Consider the following 25,232-nt stretch of genomic DNA (forward strand, 5'->3'; position numbering starts at 1 on the left):
AACAGAAAATATGTTCATGCGTGAATAATTCAGCCCGGAAAGGGTAAATCTGTCAGCACAAAGAGTTTGATGTGTGTTTGTGAGTTTGACAATTAATCAATGAATTCGGCCCGGAGGTACTGAACCGATTAAAGTTTTTAAAGGTTCTTTGTTTTGGTCTGAACACATCAGACTACAGCGACAAAAATGTATTTAATAAGAATAGAAAAAGAGGTGATTTTAAATTCCTGTAAACAGCATAAGTTTCCACTAGTTCGTGTTTGTATGTTAAGATATTTTAACTGAACAGAAATGAAACGTTCTAAAAATTATGAGATTTTAAAGGTTGCACATCTTGTGAGAGACGAAGATACTGAAGGTACATCTCAAGTTTACTTGACTAGTTCCTATTGATAAATATATTTTAGAGAATTCGCTGATTAAAATTTACTAAGCTCAGCCGTCTCTTCCTTGCTATCTAAAATATAACAGGACACTGGAGTAAACTCTCGACCGTCTCACACTTCTGTTTAATCAGTTTTCTGTTTGACGTTTATTCAGCTGTGTGAAAACTAGAACTTTGATCTCAGCCAAACCGATTTACTCAGGAACAAATAAAATACTGAAAAAGCCAAACAATAACATTTTTAAGTTATCTGAGTGACTTATATATCATGTTTAACCTGAGTAGCGAAAGACGGTGGGGATGTGAAAACGATGTGCAGGGAGTTTGCTGTTGTCGCCCCGGTCAGCTATCGAGGTGGTGGGTCTCTGAAAACGTCGGAGCACTTTTACAAATATGCGATGTCTTGATAAACCGAGCAGATATTTGAAGTTTACACAGCTACTTTCTCACCTTATAACATGTTAAAAGTTTATTTTGTGACCCAGAAAGATTAATAAGAGTAATGTTAAAAACTTAGTAGTGGCCGCCATTGTTGGAAACTGGAGCTTGGCTGCTATGAATTCTGGGATATTGTAGGCCACGAAGGACACACCCGACCAATCGTTCAAATTTGGAGAAAATGAGGACGCATTTGTCGGCTGCATTTGGAGGAGTCTACGAGTTTGGACAGCCTTCGGCATGTCGGCCAACAAATGCGGCCTCAGGAGGATGTAGCCCGTGAATTTGGATACCCCCAAAGTGTCACGGTAAAGTGGCAGTTCATGAGAGGCTGATTAAAAGTCTGTTTTATAAATGTTATTCTAGAATCTTTCCAGTGTTTTTTTAAGACTTGAATTTTATTAGATTTTTTTACAAGAAACAGAAAAAAAAATAGAAGGGACTTTCCACTCCTTAAGACAGTTAAAATAGTACACCATCTCAACAAAAACAGAGTGCAAAATATAACATAAATAAATAACGATGCCAATAGTTCACATAAATCCGATTACAGCTGTTGTAATTAATCACGAGCTTAACTACTTAAGCCAGATACATCACTGACCTGTATATGAAAAATAGTTGGCCCATTTATCAGTTTAATCATCCGATCTCAAATTTTTCCAGTGTTTAAATAAATGATTAAGAAGTAAACACTATTCCTTATGTCAGATAAACACTCAATTTTTCACTTTATTTGACATGTTCAGAAACACGTGATGTTCGATGTCTTTACAACAACCTGTGAATCACTTCAGTATCACTTTGTTCTTACAGCACATTATGAACATAGTTATAATAAACACTTTCATTAGCCGCACGTAAACATTACCAATACATCAATAAACACTTACAAACAGATGTGCTTTAGTTTGCTTTCAATACAATGTTGGAGATGTAAAGTGACCACAAACACTGCAGAAAACATGATGTTCTGATTGGCTGACATCACGTCACTAACTTCCTGTTCACAACATCTGCCATCAGCTGATCGTGTCACTTTGAAGCTGTCATTCATCAGCCTCGCCGCTCTGTAAACTTACTGCAGATCCACAATAACAACCACAACACAAACACACGCACAAACACACTGACGCATGATCATTTCTAGCTGGATGACAAAAGTAACATACACATTTTTCACTTTAAGCTAATAAATAAACAGTAAAATAAACTCCTTAAATTACATTTCAGTAATAAACACATTAAAAACACACAATCAATATCTGCAATCCAACACTGTCGTCAGGAAAATAAGTTTTAAATTAATTTTTAAAAAAAAGAAAGAAAAACTTTCGATCATGTTCCTGGAATTTCCTGAATTTTATTCCTCCAGCAGCGTCTTTTAAAGCTGCAATCATATTTATGGTTTGAATGAAAGAGAAAGTTTGTGAGAGGATAGCTGTAATTTTTAAAAACTCATATAATCAAAAGTTGTAACACTTTGAAAATTTTATTTCAAAATGAAAAAAAAAATGTGAGAAACATTTGTTTCATTAAAAAAAAAAAGATTTGAGGTTTTTAATGCATCAACATAAACAAGGCTCTAGAGCAGGGGTGGGCAATCTCAGTCCACGAGGACCGGTGTCCCTGCAGGTTTTAGATGTGTCCTTGATCCAACACAGCTGATTTAAATGGCTAAATTAGCTCCTCAACATGTCCTGAAGTTCTCCAGAGGCCTGGTAACAAACTAATCATGTAATTCAGGTGTGTTGACCCAAGGTGAGATCTAAAACCTGCAGGACACCGGCCCTCGTGGACTGAGATTGCCCACCCCTGCTCTAGAGTGTGACATGCGACCTAACTTCTCAGTGGTGTGACTAAAAGAATCCTAGGTCGCACCGGTGCAACCAGTCATTCAAGTAAAGAAAACATCACACATTATGCCTGTATCGTGGTCTAAACCAATCAGAGATAGTGATTGGTCATGGTCCACATGTAGGCTTACATGTGTGTACATTTGAAGGTGCAGGCAGATAGACAGAGGTGAGCAGCCTAGACCCGATAGAAGTGGCTGTAGTTGTGGGTAATGAGAAAAGATGAAAAGAACGATTGATAACTGTTTCGTTAAGGCCTGATCCCTCTGAAACTCATAGCAAGTGCTCTGACACGGAGCCATCAACCTCTCAGGTTATGTCTAACACTGGTCCAGAGACGGCATCAGATAATGAGCCACATACGATGGACTCAGAGCCCGCTGACAGTAAAAGCGTAAAGTGTATACGTTGGGAAGAGAGCGGCTTGACCAGTTTCTCTGGCTAAGATACAGTAAAGCTGACAACATGATGCACTGCATTTCCTGCAGTGAGTGTGGAGAAACTGTGGCCGGCAATACTGCATTTGTGACTGCAGCTAATACGTTTCAAAAAGAAACAGTGTATTCAGAAAACACATTATATGCTGCGATAAATGCACTGGCCAAGTTTCCCTTCTCCCCACTGCCTTTCAGCGGCAGCAAACAGGTCGTCACAGGAGGTCGATGTGATGATCAAGTTTAACATTGCCTACGATATTCCCAAAGAAGATGTTCTGATCACTAAGTTCAAGTCCAAAATAATTCTTCACAAGAAAAATGTCTTGAAGGTAAATCCCATGTACAGTAATGATGTCACGTGAGCCCAGGTTACAGGTGTCATCACAGACACATGGGAAAAAAGGGGGAAAAGGCCAGATTACAGGAGTTGGCCATCTGAGGGCCATGTGACTGTAATGGAGGAGGGTCCATAAGATATAAAGCTGTTCAGATACTGAGATGTTCATTTTGAGGCCTGTCAGAGACTTTGAGGTCTTTTTAATTTACATTTTCTTTTTATTGAATATATCTTGAGATGTTTTAAGTTTACATTTCAGCTCAGTGAAGCACTTTAAACACATTTTTTCAGTAACTTGTCTTTCTTGTAGAAATGTGCTCCAAATAAAGAACTTTGTGTTGACAGGTGCTGGTGCACCTAAGGAAAAAACGTTAGGTGCACCAGGCAACTGTGGCAAAAAGTTAGTCTAGAGCCCTGACTGATTTTAGTATCATTGTTATGTGTGACCCTTCCCACCAGAGAATGTGGGTGTGGGTTTTTCTCTCTCCTCCCTCCCAGGGTCCTGTGTGGGTATATCTTGACAGCCGAGTTGTTTGCTTGGATTCCTGTTCCCAGACTGGACAACAAGCTGTGTGTTTCTCATGGTAACTTTTGAGTGTTCTCTGTGTGAAACTCCTGAGTCAAAAAGTTCATTAGTGAGTAAAGTGAGTGAACTTGTGTGTGTGGCGTTGTGAGACCTAATCAAGCTCTTTGTAAATAGTTATTAATAGTTTTGTAAATTAAACAACCTGGAGTATTCTTTCACTATATGTTAAACACGGCAGCAGCCTGATATGAATAAGAAGCCTTTTCTGTTTAAATCTGATTTCTCTTGTTTGAGTGGGACCTTGTGTTAGAAATGTATCTGTTGTTTGACTTTCATATTGGGCAGGGAACATTAGGGACCTTTATTTTGGCGTGGCTCACTGCCGAAGTCAACAAACGGCTGCGTAGAGTTTAGACTGCTAAAAGTTTTTGTCCTTGGGTGGAGTTGGAATCAGGGAGCAGCATTTCCAGATACCCCTAGGTTTGGAGAATAACACTTTTTAAAGATTATAATAAACTCTTTTTTAATTTAATTTCAAACGAGGAATTCTGCACCTCTGTGAAAAATCTGTTTGCTTTAAATCTGAGAGTTGAATGCCATAAACATGATGAGTAAACACTGACAGGTTTACAGACTCAGATTCAGACTCAGGTTTAGCTCACAGCTAAAGGCAACCAGACGCAGCGACCAGGCAGAACTGATCCGAGAGCCTTTGCTGCATCCTTCCTCTCTTTCTCCACTGTGCTGTGTAATAAAGGCAACAGAGACCCAAAAATCTAAAAATGTCATTTAGTTAAAAAAAAAGATAGAGATATAAAAAAGATATTAACTTTTCTTAGCGGTAATTCTTTGAAGATATTTGATTGTTTGAGAATAAAGAACAACAACAAAAATTCAGAAAACAGTCAGAGAGAGCACCTGCGTTAGGGTGGAATGTTTGTTAAGCTGGCAAGGCTGTTAAGGTGGTTTGTTTAAGGTGGAATGGCTGTTAAGGCAGAACATTGTGGGGTGTGGTTCCAGTATAGGCAGAGTGGTGAAAACAGGAGAGTCCAAAGATCCACAGAAAAGGAAACTGATCCAGAGTCATCTGCTACCTGTGAAGAATGGGAGTGATTAAAAAATGACTCAGAAAGAAGTTAACAAACAGTTAATTCAGGGTTTCAACATTAAATATTAAACATACTCTGACCCGGGAGAAAGAGTTTGTTCCTATTCAGTTTTCTCAGACTTTTTATCAGTGTAGATAAAATAAATATAGCGAGTGACTTTAATATCCATGTAGATATGTGCTCTCTTTCCCAGCACCCTGGCATAGACTTTCCTGGGAGGGCAAAGATGGGAACCACCAAAACAGCTCTACAGCACCCTTGGCCTACAGTATGTGGGGCGACCGTGGCTCAGGGGGTTGGGAAGTGCATCTGTAACCGGAAAGTCACCGGTTTGATTCCCGGGCTCTCTGTCCTGGTCGTTGAGTCCTTGGGCAAGACACTTCACCTACCGCCTACTGGTGTTGGCCAGAGGGGCCGATGGCGCGATATGGCAGCCTCGCTTCTGTCAGTCTGCCCCAGGGCAGCTGTGGCTACAACTGTAGCTGCCTCCATCAGTGTGTGAATGTGAGAGTGACTGAATAGTGGCATTGTAAAGCGCTTTGGGTGCCTTGAAAAGCGCTATATAAATTCAATCTATTATTATTATTACTATGCTCAAGCCTCGCTAACAACATGCTGTGATCGACCATGTCAAAAGCCGAGGATAAATCCAATAGAACTAGGACCGCAGCGCATCCAGTATCAGCAATTAGAAGATCATTTAGGACTCTAAGCAAAGCTGTTTCGGTGCTATGACGTGGTTTAAAGGCAGACTGGAATTTATCAATAATGTCATTCGCATCCAAATACGACAGGAGTTGTGAAAAAACTATCCTCTCGAGAATTTTAGACAGGAACGGGAGCTCGGCCTGCAATTAACATAATCATTATAATCAAGGTTCCTTTTTTTAAGAACAGGCTGGACTACGGCATGTTTAAAAGCTGACGGGTCGAAGTAGTCCTATACTATGCAAGATGGGAGGATATCATATATAGGATTAGTATTATTCAGTTGCTCAACTAATCGCTTAAGAGTAAGGAGTGACACGGGCTCAAACTGATGGAAGGTTGATGAACAACAGGATTTTGAAACAACCATTCAAAATCCTGCTCCTCACATACAAGGTCTTAAATAATCAGGCCCCATCTTATCTTAATGACCTTGTAGTACCATATCACCCTATTAGAGCACTTCGCTCTCGCTCTGCAGGCCTACTTGTTGTTCCTAGAGTATTTAAAAGTAGAATGGGAGGGAGAGCCTTCAGTTTTCAGGCCCCTCTTCTGTGGAACCAGCTTCCAGTTTGGATTCTGGAGACAGACACTATCTCTACTTATGCTGCAATAGGTGCCCACATAGCAAAATTGGTATGGCCCCGATCTGGCCCACATACCGCAAAGAATGATGGCCCTTTGGTGGTCCAGGTGTCAGCTTTATGTGTACCTTAATCAAGCCATGTAATAACAACATGTGCCGGAACATAATAGTGCTAAAGTCACATGACGAAACTCTGTTCAGACAGTGAACGGACTGATTCTTGTATAGCGCTTTTCTACTCTCCCGGATTACTCAAAGTGCTCTATACAACAGGCCACATTCACCCACCCACACACTTTCTCTAAACTGAGTACTTCCTAACTACATTCATACACATTCAGACTCTTGACATGCAGACTGGAGGAGCCAGGGATCGAACCACTAACCTTCTGATCAGTAGGTGACCTGCTCTACCTCCTGAGCTGTGTGTAAGTTCATCTCTGAATGTTTGTAAAGCATTCCAGTGTTAAGCTTAACAACCAATACATGGAGCAACTGCCTCTCTCTCCCTCTCTCTCTCTCCTGCTGCTACTTCAATCGTGAAACTGATCAATGATCAGCTGATCGGCTTTTCTGTTGCGAGTCCGTCTCTCTTCTTTGTTTTTGGCCCACTTTGCACCAGAAAGAGGAAACCAGCAGCTGAACAACAGCAGCACGTTTAACCTTGATAAGCTGTTGTTAGAATTTATTTAATATTATTTCTACACCAGGATCTTTTTCTATGCAGCTGACGGCTGTAACTGTGCAGGGGCGGATCTAGCAAAGTTTAGCCAGGGGGGCCGATAGGGCATGAACAGGGAAAAGGGGGCACAAAGACATACTTTTCTTTCTTATTCTCATTTAAAATGTCTAGCTTTTAATAAATAATTATCTGAATCTTACAACCAAAGTTTTAATCTGATGTAAAATGTATAGAAGTCCATTACTGTATATAGTAACTGTTAAGTCTAATATACCCTAGTAAGCTATACTACTTTTTCCTTTGGGAAGATACCATCTGTGCAGTCTGCACTTCTGTTGAAGAAAGATGTTGAATCTATTTAATTATTCTTGAAAAATAATTGATTTCTGTGCATTTTTTTCCACACTGCATCAAATTAAAGTTGATTACGTCGATTAAACATCATGAGGTGGAGCGTGGGTGGTTCCCTATTTTTTGGGGGCTTTTGCTGGGAGTTCTAGAGCCCTATTAGTTAGGTTGCTTACTCTTTAAAATACCAGAATAGGGAGGATGGAGTAAGTTTAACTTTATTAGATTGATCAGTTTTGCTGAACTATGAAATATTTTGGGTGCAGTGTATTTTTTACATACAGGTATAACAGAATAGCTTTAGTGTTGTTATTTTGTTTTTTAACTTGAGTATGAACTTATACAAAAAGCAGCAAGATATAAAAAAAAACAGTTTTATTGATTAAAAAAAACACACTATCGGAATCATATCGGTATTGGCAGATATCCAAATTTATGATATCGGTATCGTGCCATCTCTAATTGCAACATGGCATTTGGGTCTTCTAACTAAAATAGGAAAATAGGAACATAAACAGTGGCATCTACGCCAGGCCTGGCCCACATCTGGATGACATACCACTTACCATGCCAGAAGTCAACCAGCAGTCCCGGCTTGATACCAGATCCGGGCCAGACCTGCTTGCTATGTGGGTGTAGGCTGCTGGGGGATTCCCATGATGCACTGGGTGTTTTTTCTTCAGTCAGCTTTTTCACTCACTATGTGTTTATACACCTCTCTGCATTTAATCATTAGTTATTATTAATCTCTGGCTCTCTCCCACAGCATGTCTTTTATCCTTCCACTCAAATATACAGTAGAAAAGCTCCCAAGCATTTTATTTAATGAGCTGTAATAAAACAGATCAGTTTGACAAGCAGTGCTGACAGAAATAAAGTTGTGGCTGGAGCTTTGTAGTTGTGTGCCATGGTTTCTGAGGTGTGACTCACCTGGAGCCTACTTGCTGCTGCTGCTGCTGCTGCTGCTCTGGTGGAGATGTTGCTGAGGTTGGTGTCGGGGGGGTTGGTGTCGTGGGCTGGACCCTGCACCCCCTCCTCTTATGGTAGGTCGGATAGCATGGGAGAAGGACGGATTCTGATGGTGCTGATGACCGGCTCTTATTGGCTTGGCTATATGAATGCAGGTAACAGGTGAGTTTAGGTAAAGACAAACAGCCTATCACATATCAGACTTGGCCTGTTTTAAGTTATCTTCTCACCGATCTGAGCCGAGTGTCCTTTCCTGAACAGGTTTTTGGACCGCACAGCCTCTTTGATGCGGTCAACTTCCTGTTGGTAGCGTTTGCGATCCCTCACGGCTGACTCTTTTGCATTTTTCAGAGCAGTTTCCAGAGCTTTCACTCGCTCCGCTGTCGCCCGGAGACGCTTCTCCAATTTGGGCAGCTCACAGCGGAGCTCAGCGTTATCCCGAACCAGCTGGAGGAAACAGCTACTGTCAGTTATGTGACTTGAAAGCGTGTTTGTTTATCCACCTTGAGGAATCCCCAGGAAAACACTTCTTTCTTTAATTATTATTTATTAAAGCAGGCGATGAATGATTACATGTTATCATGTACATGGATCCCTTTTGTTCAGAAGACCACAGGCTGTAAAGTTGCAGATCAGAGTTCCTCAACTTATCAGTATACAAAGTTTAATATGAGACTGTGCATCTATCTGATTGATTAAAATTGATGGGGAGAAATCATAGTTTACACTTAATTCTCCCTTCGTCGGTGCCCCAGGCTGGTCCCAGCCTCTCAGCAGTCCGCCTTGTCCAATCCAGGGGAACAGCACCTACAAACTCTGCTAAACATGTACTGAGTGCTTTTCCCTATTCTCTCACCTTTCACCTAACAGCCTGTTGTCTTAGTGACCGTGAACGCAACCCTGACTGAGACGCCAGATGTTGTTTTGTCTCAAGCGGTCCCAAGTGCAGTGTTGGGCAAGTTAATTTGAAAAAGTAATTAATTATAGTTACTAGTTACTTCTTCAAAAAAGTAACTGAGTTACAAGATTCTAAAAGTAATTAATTACTTGGAAAGTAACTATTGCGTTACTTTAAAAAAAAATGTTTAACCCTCTGGGGTCCAGGGTATAATTGGCCATTTTTAACTACTTTTGATGTTTCCTCCACATTTCACCTTTAAAACTGTTTATTTGCCTTGTTTGGTATCATCAGCACAACCTCACGTGTCTGAATCTACAGTTATGTTTTCATTTTGACATACTGTATTAACACAATTGATCTAAAATCACACAAAAAACATAAAATCAGAGTAGAAAAAGTTATATTTTTACTGTAACAACCACAAACATGTTTGATGAATCATATTTCAGAACTTTAAATGCAAATATAAATTGTCAATTTTAAAATCATACGTTTTCCAAACAACAAAGTTATTTGCAGCCATTTACCTTTTACCTCTTTTTAAATAACCATTTCAAACTATTTACAGAACAATCAGCTGTTCTTCAATAAGATGCCACAAATTATTTGTGCCACTCCAAAAAAATAATTTCTGTCCACTACAAAGGAGAACATCACAGCCTGATACCTGCAGGTCTGACAGCAGCAGGTGTGTCACTGCTCCTGTTTCTACCTGGAGACAGCAGTCGCCTCATTGTTCTGACACACAACACAAAACTATCCACAAAACTCACGCTCTCTCTTTTTCTGCTGTCTCTCTCTCTCTCGCCGTCACTCCTAAAACTTCCCCTGTTTTGGGGGTTTTTGGGGGGGGGTTTTGCTCATAAGCAGAGAGTGCTTGCTAGCGCTGTCCTTAGACAGTGAATGTGACAAAACTATTGAGGAAAAAACACGCGTATATATTGTTTATCATGAGTCTGGTTTTACATGGCCTATCAACACAATTTAAAAACTGGTATATACAGAGGTGGGTAGTAACGAGTTACATTTACTCAGTTACATTTACTTGAGTAAGTTTTTGAAAAGATTGTACTTTTTAAGTACCTTTTTTGCACGATACTTTTTACTTTTACTTGAGTACATTTGTGAAGAAGAAACGGTACTTTTACTCCGCTACATTTGCAAAATTCGACTTGTTACTTTTAAAAAAATAATCAGTTTAACACATTAGATAACATGTCGCCAGTGGAGTTTCCGGTAACTTTTTCACCAATCCCAAAGATTCACCAAACCAAGATGTGGCCATGCAGTCATGACAGAGTGGCCCAAGCATTTCAAAGTAGCGGACACACGGAAAGAAGAAACATGAAAACATGGCAGAGTCTACGCTAGAGCTGAAGAGGATGATCACCTTTGGCCTCACATACAAAGAATGTTTCGGTTAAAAGCAGCACAAAAGAACAGCTATGTCTTCAGTGTCTGTGAGTGAGTGACCTGTCAATGACAGACCCACACTAAAGATCCTGGTTTTAGAAACTGAAACACAAACTTCCAATGGGGGAGACACCAGTTGAGGGTGACCCTGTGGGTAGGGCTTAGAGACTAGGTGAGAATCACTCACCTGTTTGTGGACCCTGCTGAGCTGCTCCAAGTTATTTTCTAAGAAGACGATCCTCTGTCTCTGAGCCAAACTGCCACCAGCCTCATCGCTGTCATTCTCTGAACTCTGATCATGACAATAGCACATGAGACTTTATCATTGGACAGACAGACACACACACACACACACAATGATCCCTAAAACTCCTCACAAAATGGCCTGAGGCAGATCAGTTAGGTTAACATCAGTGGAAATGCAATGTCGCAATGGTACTCTTTAAACTTTATTAAAATTTGAATGTAAATAAGCTGGAAAATGATAAATGAGCTTATTGTAAACCTGGAGCAGCGACAGCATTCAAAGCAGGAAGTGACATCAGCGATTGTGTGACGAATCAAAGCTCTGCTGCTCTGAATCTCAAAGTAAAGCTACTTTTTATTCTTACATTCTTGATTCGAGCTCCAATGTCGTCGATGAAGAGTTTGCGAAGGTTGTTGAGCATCTGCAGCTCTTTGGCCTGTTGGAGGAAACAGAGACTCAGCTGGTCTCACATCAGCAGTAAGAGATTTTGGACTTTATCATTTTGCTTCTGTACATCATCACAGAGGAAACCAAGAATCCAGTATGTGACTGAAGAGTAGACTTTCAGACATTTAACAATAGTATACCCAGGAACTAAACACTACTCGCCCTCTCACAGCAGCACCATTTGTGGTGAGGTCTGTGTGGTGATCTTTGCCGGGCCTCCTGAAATCAATCTCTCTTTCATTTTGTCCACATTGATTGTGACTTTTGGATCTACACCTGACTTCAAGCTGCTTCATGTCCTTTCTGTAAACGGACTAAACACCATAACGGATGGGACCGACCACTGACATGTCATCTGGAAACCACAATGTGGTTGGTGCTGGATCTGACTGTACAGTCATGTGTAAACAGTCTAAACAGCAGCAAGCTCAGGACACACCCCTGAGGTGTGCTGACTGAGATGGTTTTTCATCTGTGGCTGCCATTTTGAATTCAAAATCCTGCTCCTCACATACAAGGTCTTAAATAATCAGGCCCCATCTTATCTTAATGACCTTGTAGTACCATATCACCCTATTAGAGCACTTCACTCTCGCTCTGCAGGCCTACTTGTTGTTCCTAGAGTATTTAAAGTAGAATGGGAGGCAGAGCCTTCAGTTTTCAGGCCCCTCTTCTGTGGAACCAGCTTCCAGTTTGGATTCAGGAGACAGACACCAGCTCTACTTTTAAGATTAGGCTTCAATCAATTCAATTCAGGATGTAGAACTCATGACTGTGAAATGTCTCCCATTCTATTCACCTTCTCAGTTTTTGGAGATTTTTGTCATAGCAGCCTACATAGCACCGCATGCTAATGCTAACAACGCACTGAAGGAGCTACACAATCACATCAGCTCGCTTCAGAATAAGCACCTGGAAGGTTTTTAGGTAGTGGCTGACAGACATCTTACCAAGGTTTTATCAGCATGTCACCATACCGACACGGGGAAATAACACGCTGGACCATGTTTATACCAACATGCGAGATGCATACAGAGCAGTACCCCGCCCCCACCTCAGCCTCTCCGACCACATCTGTATTGTGCTGGTCTCTGCCTACCATCCCCCACTACGACGCTCCAAACCACACTAAAAACCATCACTGTGTGCCCCAGTGACGGTGACTCTGCACAGGGTGGGGCCACTACTCCCTCCCTTCCTTCCCTCCCCATCTCCAGCTGCCTCCCTCTTCCCGCTCCACCACAATCACCCACACATGCAGGGCCTTTGGGTAAAGGTGTGTCAGCAGGGGTCAGGGGAAGCATCCCCCCCTCTGTCCCCTTCTGGCCGCCTGTGTCTTAATTTTATCCCACAACTTAGACATTCACATTACTCACACTCTCATAACACATACATATAGGACCTTGGGGGCGGGCACGCTACACGGCATCCAGAAGACCAGCAGGGTGTACAACCTCACCCCTGGCGTCGTTGCCCTCCTCTCAATCTGCCCCCCCGTTCTCTGTTGCCTGTTGGAGTGGGGGGCCAGGAGGAGTTGGCCGTCCGACTGGGGTCTGGAATGTGGGGCCTCCCTGCTGCTGCAGAGTCGGGGCGGTCTGCTTCTCCCCACCGCAGGGAAAAGGGTAACACCACCTGGGTCTGGGTGCAGTTTCCCCCTCCAGGGGCAAGGGTACCTAAGACCTGGGGCTTAGAGTTCGCTTGGGGAGTGTGATTGTGTGTACAGTGTCTCTCTATGTCTGTCTCCACGTTGGTTGAGTGTTGAGTAATTGCATATGAGAGCATGAGGGTGGGAATGGATGTTTGTATCTGTGTGTGCCTGTTTGTTTGTGTCTATATGTCAGGTCAGGTATCAGACGCCACCTCTCTGGGGACATCTCAGGCCCTCCAAGGTATGGAGGCCTATCTCCCCCCACCACTTCCCCTGCCAGTGGCAGACGCCCTCAGACATCGGTGCTTTGGTGGTTCTTTGTGTCCGGGGGTGGGCGTCCAGGTACACACCGGCTCACTCCTTGGTGGCTGCTTATCGGGGCCTGGAGCCTGGGGCTCACTCGGGCCCCTTCGGGGGTGGGGTGCCCTCGGCCTCTCGGCTGGGGCTCGGTCACTCTGGCGCAGCTGGCTGCCGGCGGAGCTCACGGGCACGTCACTGCAACCCCCCCTGGCTTATGCTCCGCGGCTGCTGTGTGACCCCTCATCTGGGACTCTCCTCAGCTCTTTCTGGGACAGTGGCGCAGCTGCTCCTCTGTTGGTCTTCCTTGGTCTCTTGTGTTCTGGGGGCCTCTGGATGTCTGGAGTTTTGATCTCCTCCATACCTGCTTCATGCTCTGGAGGACGGGGCTGTGGCCCCCCCCCACACCCTCTAACAGATCATTACATGAAGGAACCTTTTAAAAACAAGCGCGTCCATGCTCACAGGTGTACACACGGGTGCTCACACAAACGACACCCTTTTTGGCTCCTACCTCAAAGCACACTGTGCGCTGTCGATCTTACGTGCTGCACAATAATGTTTAATATTTAGTATTTACTGTTATATTCACATATATCATCGTGATGTTGTTTATTCTATTGCTCTCTTTTTTGCTTGTTTTCTCTTTTTTCTTTCTCAAAAGGTGATCCAGGTGATTGTATTTTTTGTCTGTTTTTTTTGTTGGTTTTTGTTTTTTGCCCTTTATCACCGTTCATCTTCCTTGCTGTTTTTCTTTCCCTCTTTCTTTCTCCCTTTTCTTTTCCCCAGTCAAGTCTGTCCCGAGTGTAGCAAGTGAAAATAAAATAAAATAAACAATAAAAGCAAAGGTGAATCAAATAGACCATTACGGCAAGGCTGGGATGGTCCATTTCATAAAGTAGATCCGTTGGGCATCTTTCTTTGCCTTTAGACAATAATTCTGATGGCAAAAGAACCAAACGGGACAGGCGGGAAAGTCCATGCCCTGCTAAAAGCCGCCTTCAGGTCTGGTGACGCACAGGAACTCAGGAGGGCTAGAAGAGAAATGACTGCAGGCATCACGAGAGCCAAAGCCACATACGCACAGGAGATAGACGGTTATTTTTCTTCCCAGGATCCACGCAGTATGTGGAGGGGTAAGTGCATCACTGACTACAAAACTAGGGATACACAATGCCCCAGGGATCCTTCTCTGCCTGAGGCTCTCGACCGGTTCTACGCCCTCTTTGAGGATCCTAATACGAGGACCCTGTGCTTAGTCCCCTCCTGTTCACACAGCTCACCCAACCATCCAGGCTGTCATATTCTAAGGTTTGCAGCTGTGGTTGGTTGCATCACAAACAATGATGAGACTGGCTACAGGAAGGAGGTGGAACACTTAGAGGACTGGTGCAGGAAAAACAATCTCTGCTTAAATGAGAAGAAGATGAAGGAGATGACTGTGGACTTGAGGAGGGGAAGACACACACACCCACCCCTGCACGTCGGAGGATCTGCAGTCGAAGTAGTACCCACCTACAAGTACCTGGGTATGTACCTAGATAGCAACCTCACCTGGAAAAACACTTCCAGCCTGATCAGGAAGGCTCACCAGAGGCTCTACTTCCTGAGGCGGATGAGATGTGCGGGACTTGAGAGCTCAGTCCTCATCTCCTTTTACAGATGTGCGGTGGAGAATGTTCTGTGCTCTGGCATCAACGTGTGGCACAGAAACTGCACTGAGTGTAAAGTGTAAAGCGCTTTGGGGTCCTTAAGGACTAGAAAAGCGCTATACAAATGCAGGCCATTTACCATTTGAGGCAGAGAGGAAAGCTCTACACAGGGTGGTGAAGGAGGCAGTCTCCCAACCATTACAGACATATACACCTCCAGATGCAGGAAGAGGCCCACCTGTATCATGAAGGACCCACTCACCCAGCACACACACTCTTTGTCCCGCTCCCCTCAGGCAGGAGGCTGAGGAGCATTAAATGCAAAACCAGCAGACTGAGAAACAGCTTCATTCCAGAAGCTGTGAGACTTCTCACTGCATAAATGGACAAGAACTGCTTCTGTAGCTCCTTAACCACTACTGACACCGTCACTTTATCAATGGTCATCATGCCCTTTGCTGCTAAAGTATTTATACCTATATTCTATTCCAATCCTTACTCCATAATTGGTACTCAGGTTGTTGCACTCTATTTATTGTATTATTTTATTACTTGTTATTCTGTTGTTGTTGTTTTTTGTTTTTTAAAAAAAAGCTATTTATTTATTACTTTTTAAAAATTCTGTTTCTTTTCACTCCTGGACCATGTGTACATAATTTCGTTCCACCTCATGTAAACATGTGATGCAAATGACAATAAAGGTCTTTGAATCCTTGAAAACTTTCCTTTTTGCTAAAGCATATAGTTAGGGCTGGACCAGGTGACCCTGAATCCTCCCTTAGTTATGCTGCAATAGGTGTAGGCTGCTGGGGTATCTGCGTCACCGCTGTCTTGGTGGAGTTTAATAAACTCGGCCGTCTGCTCCTTGCTATCTAAAATATAACAGGACACTGGCGTAAATTCTTGACCATCTCACACTTCTGTTTAATCAGTTTTCTGTTTGACGTTTATTCAGCTGTGTGAAAACCACCCGAGGGATTAATAAAGTTTTATTTTATTTATCTTCTAATCTAATAACTTTAATCTCAGCCAAACCGATTTGCTCACGAACAAACAAAACACTGAAAAAGCCAAACAATAACATTTTTAGGTTGTCTAAGTGACTTATATATTATGTTTAACCTGAGTAGCGAACAACCGCAGCGATCTGAAAATGATGTGCCGGGAGTTTGAGGTTCTCGGTGTCTTCAGTGACCCTCGAGCTCCCAGCTAGCTATCGAGCTGGTGGGTAACAGACGTCTCTGAAAACGTCGGAGCACTTTTAAAAATATGTGATATCTTGATAAACCGAGCAGATATTTGAAGTTTACACAGCTACATTCTCACCTGAAAATATGTTAAAAGTTTATTTTGTGACCCAGAAAGAATAATAAGAGTAATATTAAAACTTGGTAGTGGCCGCCATTGTTGGAAACTGGAATTGGCTGGGCCATGCTATGAATTCTGGGATATGGTAGGCCACGAAGGACACACCTGACCCATCCTTCAAATTTGGAGAAAAGGAGGACGCATTTGTCCGCTGCATTCAGAGGAGTCTACGAGTTTGGACAGCCTTCGTCGCGTCGCTGTGACGTAATCGGCCTACAAATGCGTCCTCAGGAGGATGCATGAATTTGGACACAACCTATGTGTTAACAGACCTCTCTGCATTGAATCATATCTGTTATTAATCTCTGTCTCTCTTCCACAGCATGTCTTTATCGTGTCTTCCTTCTCTCTCCCCAACCAATCACAGCAGATGGCCCCGCCCCTCCCTGAGCCTGGTTCTGCCGGAGGTTTCTTCCTGTTAAAAGGGAGTTTTTCCTTCCCACTGTCGCCAAAGTGCTTGCTCATCAGGGGGTCATATGATTGTTGGGTTTTTCTCTGTATATATTATTGTAGGGTCTACCTTACAATATAAAGTGCCTTGAGGCGACTGTTGTTGTGATTTGGGGCTGTATAGATAAAGCTGAATTGAATTTTGTCAGGAAGCTGAGAACCCAGTTGCAGGTTGCAGTGTCCACACCTGGAAGCATCAGTGTTTCCACCAGCTGCTGTGGGATGATTGTGTTAAAAGTGGTTGAAGTCAGTGACTCTGGTGTTTTCCTCTCCAGGTGTGACAGCATAAGGTGGTGGGTGGTGGAGATGGTATCCTCTGTGGATAGACTGGAAGTGTATCCGGGTTCATTGGGAGAATGTCCTTGATGTGCTTCAAAAACAGCTGCTCAAAGCATTTACTCACAATTGGTGTGAGGGCCACAGGCCTAAGGTTATTTAAGTAGGCTAGGTTTGCTTTCTTTGGGACTGATGATGGTGCTTCTTGATGCATGCCAATCATCCAGGTAAGTAAATCTCCAAAAGTTGATTCTGTTCATCTGGACGTTTTCAGTGGGAGAAATGTTTCGTCACTCATCCAGGTGACTTCTTCAGTCTCAGCTGACTGCAGGTTTCAATCTTATAAACAGGATCGGGTCCTCCGACACAAACAGAGTAACATAGTGTACGCGGTTAAGTGCCAGGATTTATAATCGGGGAAACCAAACAACCTCTGGTGAAGAGGATGGCACAACACAGAAGAGCCACCTCGTCAGGCCAGGACTCTGCAGTCTATTCACACCTACAGGCCAGTGGACACTCTTTCAATGATGAGGATGTAACATCCTGGACAGGGAGGAACGCTGGTTTGAGGGTGGAGTCAAGGAGGCCATTTACGTGAAAAGGGAAAGACCATCTCTGAATCGAGGAGGAGCCTAAGGTACATCTGTCACCATCTAACAATGCTGTGATTGCAGCCATTCCCCAACTCTCTGTGAATGGGACTCATGGACGTTGAGCAATGGTCATGAGAATTTGCATAATTAAGATTAAGGAACTGACCTCCCAGCCCATTGTTCCTTCAGTGGGCTGGTTTCAGTCATTATGCAAATGTCCTGTTTATAAGATTGAAACCTGCAGTCAGCTGAGACTGAAGACGTCACCTGGATGATGACGAAACGTTTCTCCCACTAAAAATGTCCAGATGAACAGAATCAACTTTTGGAGATGATGATGGTGGTCTTGAGGCAAACTGGCACAATTGCCTGCCTGAGTGATGTGTTGAAGATGTTTAAATTTCTCTGCACAGTTCTGTGAAAGATGCCCAGGAATGTTGTCTGGTCTTACTGCCAGTTGCCCTCTGGCAGCGGAAGTATCTGTGCCTTTTGTTAACCTTAAACTGTGCATAGAAGTTGTTCAGTTTATCTGGTAGAGAGCGGTCGAAATGTCTTATCATCAGGGAGGGGGCTTTGTAGTCACTAATCTGCGTAAATAGACTGCAGAGTCCTGGCCTGACGAGGTAGCTCTTCTATGTTGTGCCATCCTCTTAGCTAGAGGTTGTTTGGTTTCCCCGATTTATAAATCCTGCCAATCCTCCTGCACTTAACAGCGTACACTATGTTACTCTGTTTGTGTCGGGGGACTCGATCCTTGGGGTGGACCAATTTCTGGTGCAACATGTTTTAGGGTTTGAAAGCCCCAGAGAACCGGTGTTTAGGAAAAATGCGCCTCAACTGTACTGATACTCCTGACACGTACGATAGGTTTTCTGTTAGGCAGCAGTTGTCCTTCTCTCCTGGATCAGCTGGAGCTTTCTTTAGGAGCCTTTCCAGCTTTGATAAAAGTCCAGCTGGAATAACCACATTTACTCAGGGCCTTCTTGATGTTCTTCTGCCTCCCTGGCCGCTGTGTCTGTGGGGATGGTGTTCGCTCTGTGTTGTAGCGTCCTGATGACGAAATTAAATTGAAAAATTGAATTGGAGGCCCTTAACTGAAGAGCTTATTTGCAGACTTTCAGGAGTAATCCTTTATACAGCGCCAAATCATAACAACAGTCGCCTCAAGGTGCTTTATCTTGTAATGTAGACCTACAATAATGCATAAAGAGAAGATAAACAGAACCAACTTTTATGGATTTCCTTACCTGGATGAATGAGCACACATTTCAACAGTTCATATAAAATTTTAGTTGAATTGAAAATCTGCACTTCAGTCATAGATTGATGTAACACCCACTGTGGTGCTGCACAGAAGCACTTCTGGACCCAGAGCATCTATGCCAGTGAAAATATAATCTCATACCACCGTCTCCTCCAAACCCTTCAGGTCTTCTTTGGCTTGTTCTCTCTTCTCGTTCACAAACCTGAAGACACAAGCAGAGTTTAGCATGACAGAGATGAACTCCGTTTACACCCACTGCCTGTTAATGTGAGTTCACTGATTGGTCAGAGAAACGGTAGGTGGAAGCAGAAGGAGGCGACATGATACAATGATGTCATATGAGCGCCGCAGGAGTTTAAATGAGAAAAATAACATGATAAATAAATATATGGTTTCTGTCTGACACACTTAGACGTCACAGATTATATCGTGAACTGAATGTGGACACAACCATGTCTGATGGCGCTAAAACCTCAATCACAATGTTTGAGGCAACTGCAAGAACAGAGGGACAAACGTACATGAGCTTTTGAAGCTTCTGGTCTTTGTTCTGATCCTCTGCTCTCAGTTTGTCCAAGTCAGACTGAAGCTTCCTGTTTTCCAGCTGCAGAGCCTGATTCACGCTGAAAGAAACAAAGAAGCTGGAAACAGCCGGCTCGACACTCTGACAAAACACATGCTTGAAACAAAAATCTGACCAATAACAAATCTCTTTAAAATGAACGATGTGACTGAACCCAGAACAGCTGAAAAGAGTCTGAGAGCAGCTCAATCACTCAGTAATATCAATAATCAATCAATAATAATCAATAACTCACTCTTTGAGTCGGTCGACGTCTCTGTGTTTCTGATCGATCTCATCTCGGAGTCGACTCAGCTGTTTGTGATGAACCTCCCGGTGGTTCTCCATCTGTTCCTCCAGCGTTCTCTATAGAACACACAGCGACATTTCCATCACCTCTATCACTGATTTACCTTTGACAGATTGTTGATTGTTACTTTGCTCACAGTGACATCACGCCATGTTTACCTTCATCTCCACAACATCCTTCAGCTGGCTCATGTGTTCTTTCTCTTTGTCCATCACTGTCAGCTCGTGCATTTGACCTGCTCACACGCAAACACAGAGTCTCTTATTGTTTCTACCTGTTCACCTGTGATGGATTTTTAAAAATACCTGTTAGCCAATCAGAGTTTACTGTTTCCTGTAACCATGGCAGTATTACCTTGTGCGCGGAGCTTGGCGACCTCCTCCATCAGAGCATCCTGACTCTCCTCCAGCTGCCTCTTCTTCTGCTCCACCTTCTGGAGGTCATCGGTGAGAGACCCCAGCTTTGCCCGGAGCTGCACAAGCAGACACACAAACAACCAGCACAGGTGAATTTATCATCACACCTGTTCAGACAGGCTGTGCGTGTGTGTATGTGTGTGTCTCTGTCTCAGTTTGTATTTGTCTCACCTGCGACACGAGCAGCTGGCATGTGCTCAGCTCCTTCTCGTTCGCCTTCATCTTACAGGTGTTTTCTGTCAGGTTGACCTCCAACTGTTTGCTGCGGTTCACCAGAGATTTGACTTCAGACTTCATCTTACTGATGTAGAGTCGGGCAGAGGTGAACTCTTCCTCCATCACTCCACTCACTTCAGTCATCTGAAGAGACAGAATCAGAGTTTGTTTTCAGACACATGAAAAGTAGAAGTAGATGAGAAGAAGAACTAGCTTGAGGCTCACAGCTTTGAGCTCGGTGGTTCCGAGAACACTGCCGATCTCACTGAGGTCTCTGAGCAGCAAACTGACGATCTCCGCTGACCTCCTCTTATGATGAGAGCTGAGCTCCTGCAGGGAGGACAGCTCCCTCTGAACAGCCTCCAGACTGACCTGGAAACACAGCAGGCTCATTACACATCCAATCCAAACATCAATCCATCCATCCATCCATGCATCCAAAAATCCATCCATCCATCCAAACATCCATCCATCCATCCAAACATCAATCCATCCATTCAAACATCCATCCATGCATCCATGCATTCATCCAAACATCCATCCATCCAAACATCCATCCATCCATCCATGCATTCATTCAAACATCCATCCATCCATCCATCCATCAAAACATCAATCCATCCATCCATCCAAAAATCCATTCATCCAAACATCCATCCATTCAAACATCAGTCCATCCAAACATCCATCTATCCATCCAAACATCCATCCATGCATCCATTCAAACATCCATCCATCCAAAAATCCATTCATCCAAACATCCATCCATCCAAACATCAGTCCATCCAAACATCCATCTATCCATCCAAAAATCCATCCATGCATCCATTCAAACATCTATCCATCCAAACATCCATCCATCCAAACATCCATCCATGCATCCATTCAAACATCAATCCATCCATCCATCCAAACATCCATCCATCCAAACATCCATCCATCCAAACATCCATCTATCCATCCAAAAATCCATCCATGCATCCATTCAAACATCTATCCATCCAAACATCCATCCATCTCTCTGACTGTGGACTCACAGTTTTGTGAGCGAGCTCGTCGTTCAGCTGTTCATTGCAGCGGTTCTTATTCTCCACCTCCTGACTCTTGTGGTCGTAGTTGACAGCCAGCTCCTCCAGCGCCTGCAACACCTCCTTCACCTCCTCTTTAGCTGAATCGCTTTCCCTCTGCAGGCGGGACAGCTCCTCCTGCAGCCGCTCATAGTCTTGGCGGATAGATGCCAGCAGCTGGTGGAGAGCTATTGATTAACCTGTGATCCATCGATCAGTGGATAGTATGGAATGTAACACTCAGGTGAGACTCACCTCATCCTGGTCGATCAGCTGCTGTTTGAGTTTCTCAGACATCTGACTCTGCTGGTTGATCTCATCATCCTAAACATCAATCAGACAGAGTTTAATGATTTAAACATGTCTTCCAGCTAGTTACCACAGCAGGTGTTAAGAAGACTGACTGTACAAAACCAGACAAGATCTGGCCCATCCATGCAACTTGTGACAACAGATAATTTCACACACTATCCAGAAGACACTGCGTGCTTTCCGGGGTTACTGCACATGCTGGAATTTTGGCGTGGACTGTCCATTGATCCCTTGCCATTTTACTGTTACCTTGTTAAAATAAAACCCTATCATCTCATATTTCCTGATGGGAAAATGGGTTTACTCATCAAATACTGAATTTTGGGTGTGTGGGATCCAAAGACAAATAATTATGACCACTATAACCTAGAAGTGGAGAGGATGTTTTGACCCGGCATAAATTATCCACTACAGAGGGACTCCGGGTTGCCTAGCAACACAATTATTGACATACATTTTGATGTAAAAGCTGCTTTAACATGACTAAGCACTAGCTATTTGTGACTGATCAATAAATATGTAGGTGATGGTGACAGGGTGGGTCAGAGCGGGAGTCTATGACCGAAGGGGTGCAGAGCAGCAGAGGAATGGCAGCTGAACTAATCAGAGAATCCAGAGTGTTTAGAACTATCTGGAGAAAATAATGAATGAAATCCGGGTTAGAAAAGTAGAATCAGACTTTGACTGTTCTACTTTTACAGTAATTATTTATTGTTATTGTTACTAAGTGTTTCTTACTTTTTTGTAGCAGCGGTGAAGCCAGTTTTAAAATGCAGATGCTCATTGCCTAAGGGAAGCATGTATAATGTAAACAGAATTGGTCCTAGCACTGAACCCTGTGGAACTCCATAATTAACCTCAGTGTGTGAAGAGGACTCTCCATTTACATCAACTAACTGGAGTCTATTAGATAGATATGATACAAACCACTGCAGCACAGTACCTGTAATACCTACAGCATGTTCTAATCGCTCTAATAGGATATTATGGTCGACAGTATCGAACGCTGCACTGAGGTCTAGCAGGACAAGCACAGAGATGAGTCCACTGTCAGAGGCCATAAGAAGATCATTTGTAACCTTCACTAAAGATCCCAAAGGTTGATTGTGCTCATCCTGATGTTCTCAGTGGGAAAAACGTTGCCTCATCACCCAGGTGGGCCTCTTCAGTCTCAGCTGACTGCAGGTTTCCAACCTTATAAATAGGACATTAGCACAATGACTGAAACTAGCACCACTGACTAACACTGGGTTGTGAGGTCAGTTTCTTTGATATGATGTTCATTGCATCAAAAAGGCCCTGAGCAAATGTGGTCATCACAGCTGGACATTTGTCAAAGCTGGGAAGGCGCCTAAAGAAAGCTCCAGCTGATCCAGGAGAGGGACAACTGCTGACTAAGGGAAAACCTGTAGTGATCCCTTTTAAAAATCTTTTGTTCCGCAGTCAAAGCTGCCGTCATGAGACCTCCACAATCCTTTAAAAAAGGGGTCCCCAATCCCAGTCCACGAGGGCCGGTGTCCCTGCAGGTTTTAGACGTGTCCTTGATCCATCACAGCTGATTTAAATGGATAAATTACCTTCTCAACATGTCTTGAACTTCTCCAGAGGCCTGGTAATGAACTAATCATGTGATTCAGGTGTGTTGACCCAGGGTGAGATCTAAAACCTGTGGGGACACCGGCCCTCGTGGACTGGGATTGGGGACCCCTGCTTTAGAAGAAAAGCACTGCTGTCTTTGAGCTTTTAAATCGTTTGGCCTCACACAGGGTACAGGTGCGACTCACTTTGTCGTCCAGCTGCTGGTACAGGTCAGTGATGAGAGTCTCGTACTGCGACTTCTCCTCCACAGACAGGGCGACAGGGGGCGGAGCCAAGCTGTCAATCGCTGCTGCTGTCTCGCTGCTGCACTTCTTGTTTCTGTTGCTCAGCTGTTCCTCCACAGGTACAGACTCACCTGGAGGAGTCAAAATTACTGATAATAGAATCAAATCAGGATCCATGAATAAAACATTGGCCACATGCTCACATCACAAGAGACGGAGCTGCAGCTGAGAGTCTTATCAGTGAGCTGCTAACAGAAACTAAACAGGAATTCAATCAGATGCAAAACAAAGGCTCAGACACAAACAGCTCCACTCTGACAAAATATTAAGAGACTCTCCATCATAAACGGTTCACAGTGACAGCTTTCCTAAACAAACTACTACCACGTGTACAGTATAGCAGCCTCTAGTGGACAGGTGAATAGCTGCATGTAAAACGCTCCCTGGTACTGTCACTGCCTTCTCTAAAACGAGTTTAAAGAGAACTGATCAAAGTGTGACATGGAAACCTTCAAACGGAAACCTTCAAAGTAGGGCTGGGCCATATCAAACCGTTCATGGTAATACCGGTGTAATGTTAGACAATGATAAGAAAATGAAATATCGCGATAGAATATGGTGATAGTGCATGCGCAGTGCCTTTGTTTTCATAAGCACATGGCAGAAAAAGCATGGCAGAGAATGAGAAGGGCGAAAGCGGATCGTTGATCAGATGAACCAGAACTGTCCATCCATCCATCCATCTTCATCCGCTTTATCCGAGGCCGGGTCGCAGGGGCAGCAGCCTAAGCAAAGAGGCCCAGACCTCCCTCTCCCCAGCCACCAGCTTATCCGGGGGGAACACCAAGGCGTTCCCAGGCCAGCCGAGAGATATAATCTCTCCAGCGTGTCCTGGGTCTGTCCCAGGGCCTCCTCCCGGTGGGACATGCCTGGAACACCTCACCCAGGAGGCGCCCAGGGGGCATCCTTGTCAGATGCCCGAACCACCTCAGCTGGCTCCTTTCGATGTGGAGCAGCAGCGGCTCTACTCTGAGCCCCTCCCGGATGGCCGAACTTCTCACCCTATCTCTAAGGGAGAGTCCAGCCACCCTTCGGAGGAAGCTCATTTCTGCCACTTGTATCCGCGATCTCGTCCTTTCGGTCACTACCCACAGCTCGTGGCCATAGGTGAGGGTAGGGACGTAGATCGACCGGTAAATTGAGAACTTCGCTTTTACACTCAGCTCCCTCTTCACCACGACGGACCGGTGCAGCGTCCGCATTACTGCAGCTGCAGCCCCAATCCGTCTGTCGATCTCCGGCTCCCTTCTCCCATCACTCGTGAACAAGACCCCCGAGATACTTGAACTCCTCCACTTGGGGCAGGAACTCATCCCCGACCCGGAGTGGGCATTCCACCCTTTTCCGGCTGAGAACCATGGCCTCAGATTTGGAGGTGCTGATCCTCATTCCTGCTGCTTCACACTCGGCTGAACTGGTTTGTAAAAATGCTGCAACTTCACTGGTGTGGAACTGGTTTAGCTTTCGTCCGTCAGATACACAACAAAGCACTATTTTTGGTAGAGCATGCTAGCGGGCCGTCGTTA

At 43.9% G+C, this 25,232-nt stretch overlaps 1 protein-coding gene across 1 annotated transcript in view; it reads right to left on the reverse strand.

Annotated features, from left to right (window-relative positions):
* Positions 1–1,326: 1,326 nt before the first annotated feature.
* Positions 1,327–25,232, reverse strand: part of LOC102796377 (kinesin heavy chain-like) — a 37,244-nt gene continuing 13,338 nt past the window's right edge. Inside the window, exons 12-26 of the mRNA XM_087829624.1 lie at positions 23,608–23,777; positions 21,767–21,835; positions 21,482–21,688; positions 20,670–20,816; positions 20,400–20,588; positions 20,167–20,284; positions 19,971–20,047; positions 19,759–19,868; positions 19,462–19,563; positions 19,082–19,142; positions 11,307–11,378; positions 10,883–10,987; positions 8,612–8,828; positions 8,343–8,522; positions 1,327–5,073 (exon numbers count right to left, since the gene is read on the reverse strand). Coding sequence (XP_087685750.1) covers positions 8,350–8,522; positions 8,612–8,828; positions 10,883–10,987; positions 11,307–11,378; positions 19,082–19,142; positions 19,462–19,563; positions 19,759–19,868; positions 19,971–20,047; positions 20,167–20,284; positions 20,400–20,588; positions 20,670–20,816; positions 21,482–21,688; positions 21,767–21,835; positions 23,608–23,777 — 1,817 coding nt within the window. The 3' untranslated portion in view covers positions 1,327–5,073; positions 8,343–8,349. The remainder of the gene's footprint in view (positions 5,074–8,342; positions 8,523–8,611; positions 8,829–10,882; positions 10,988–11,306; positions 11,379–19,081; positions 19,143–19,461; positions 19,564–19,758; positions 19,869–19,970; positions 20,048–20,166; positions 20,285–20,399; positions 20,589–20,669; positions 20,817–21,481; positions 21,689–21,766; positions 21,836–23,607; positions 23,778–25,232) is intronic.

This window comes from Neolamprologus brichardi, chromosome 16, assembly GCF_056152115.1.
Source record: "Neolamprologus brichardi isolate AB-2024 chromosome 16, ASM5615211v1, whole genome shotgun sequence".
NCBI lineage: Eukaryota > Metazoa > Chordata > Actinopteri > Cichliformes > Cichlidae > Neolamprologus > Neolamprologus brichardi.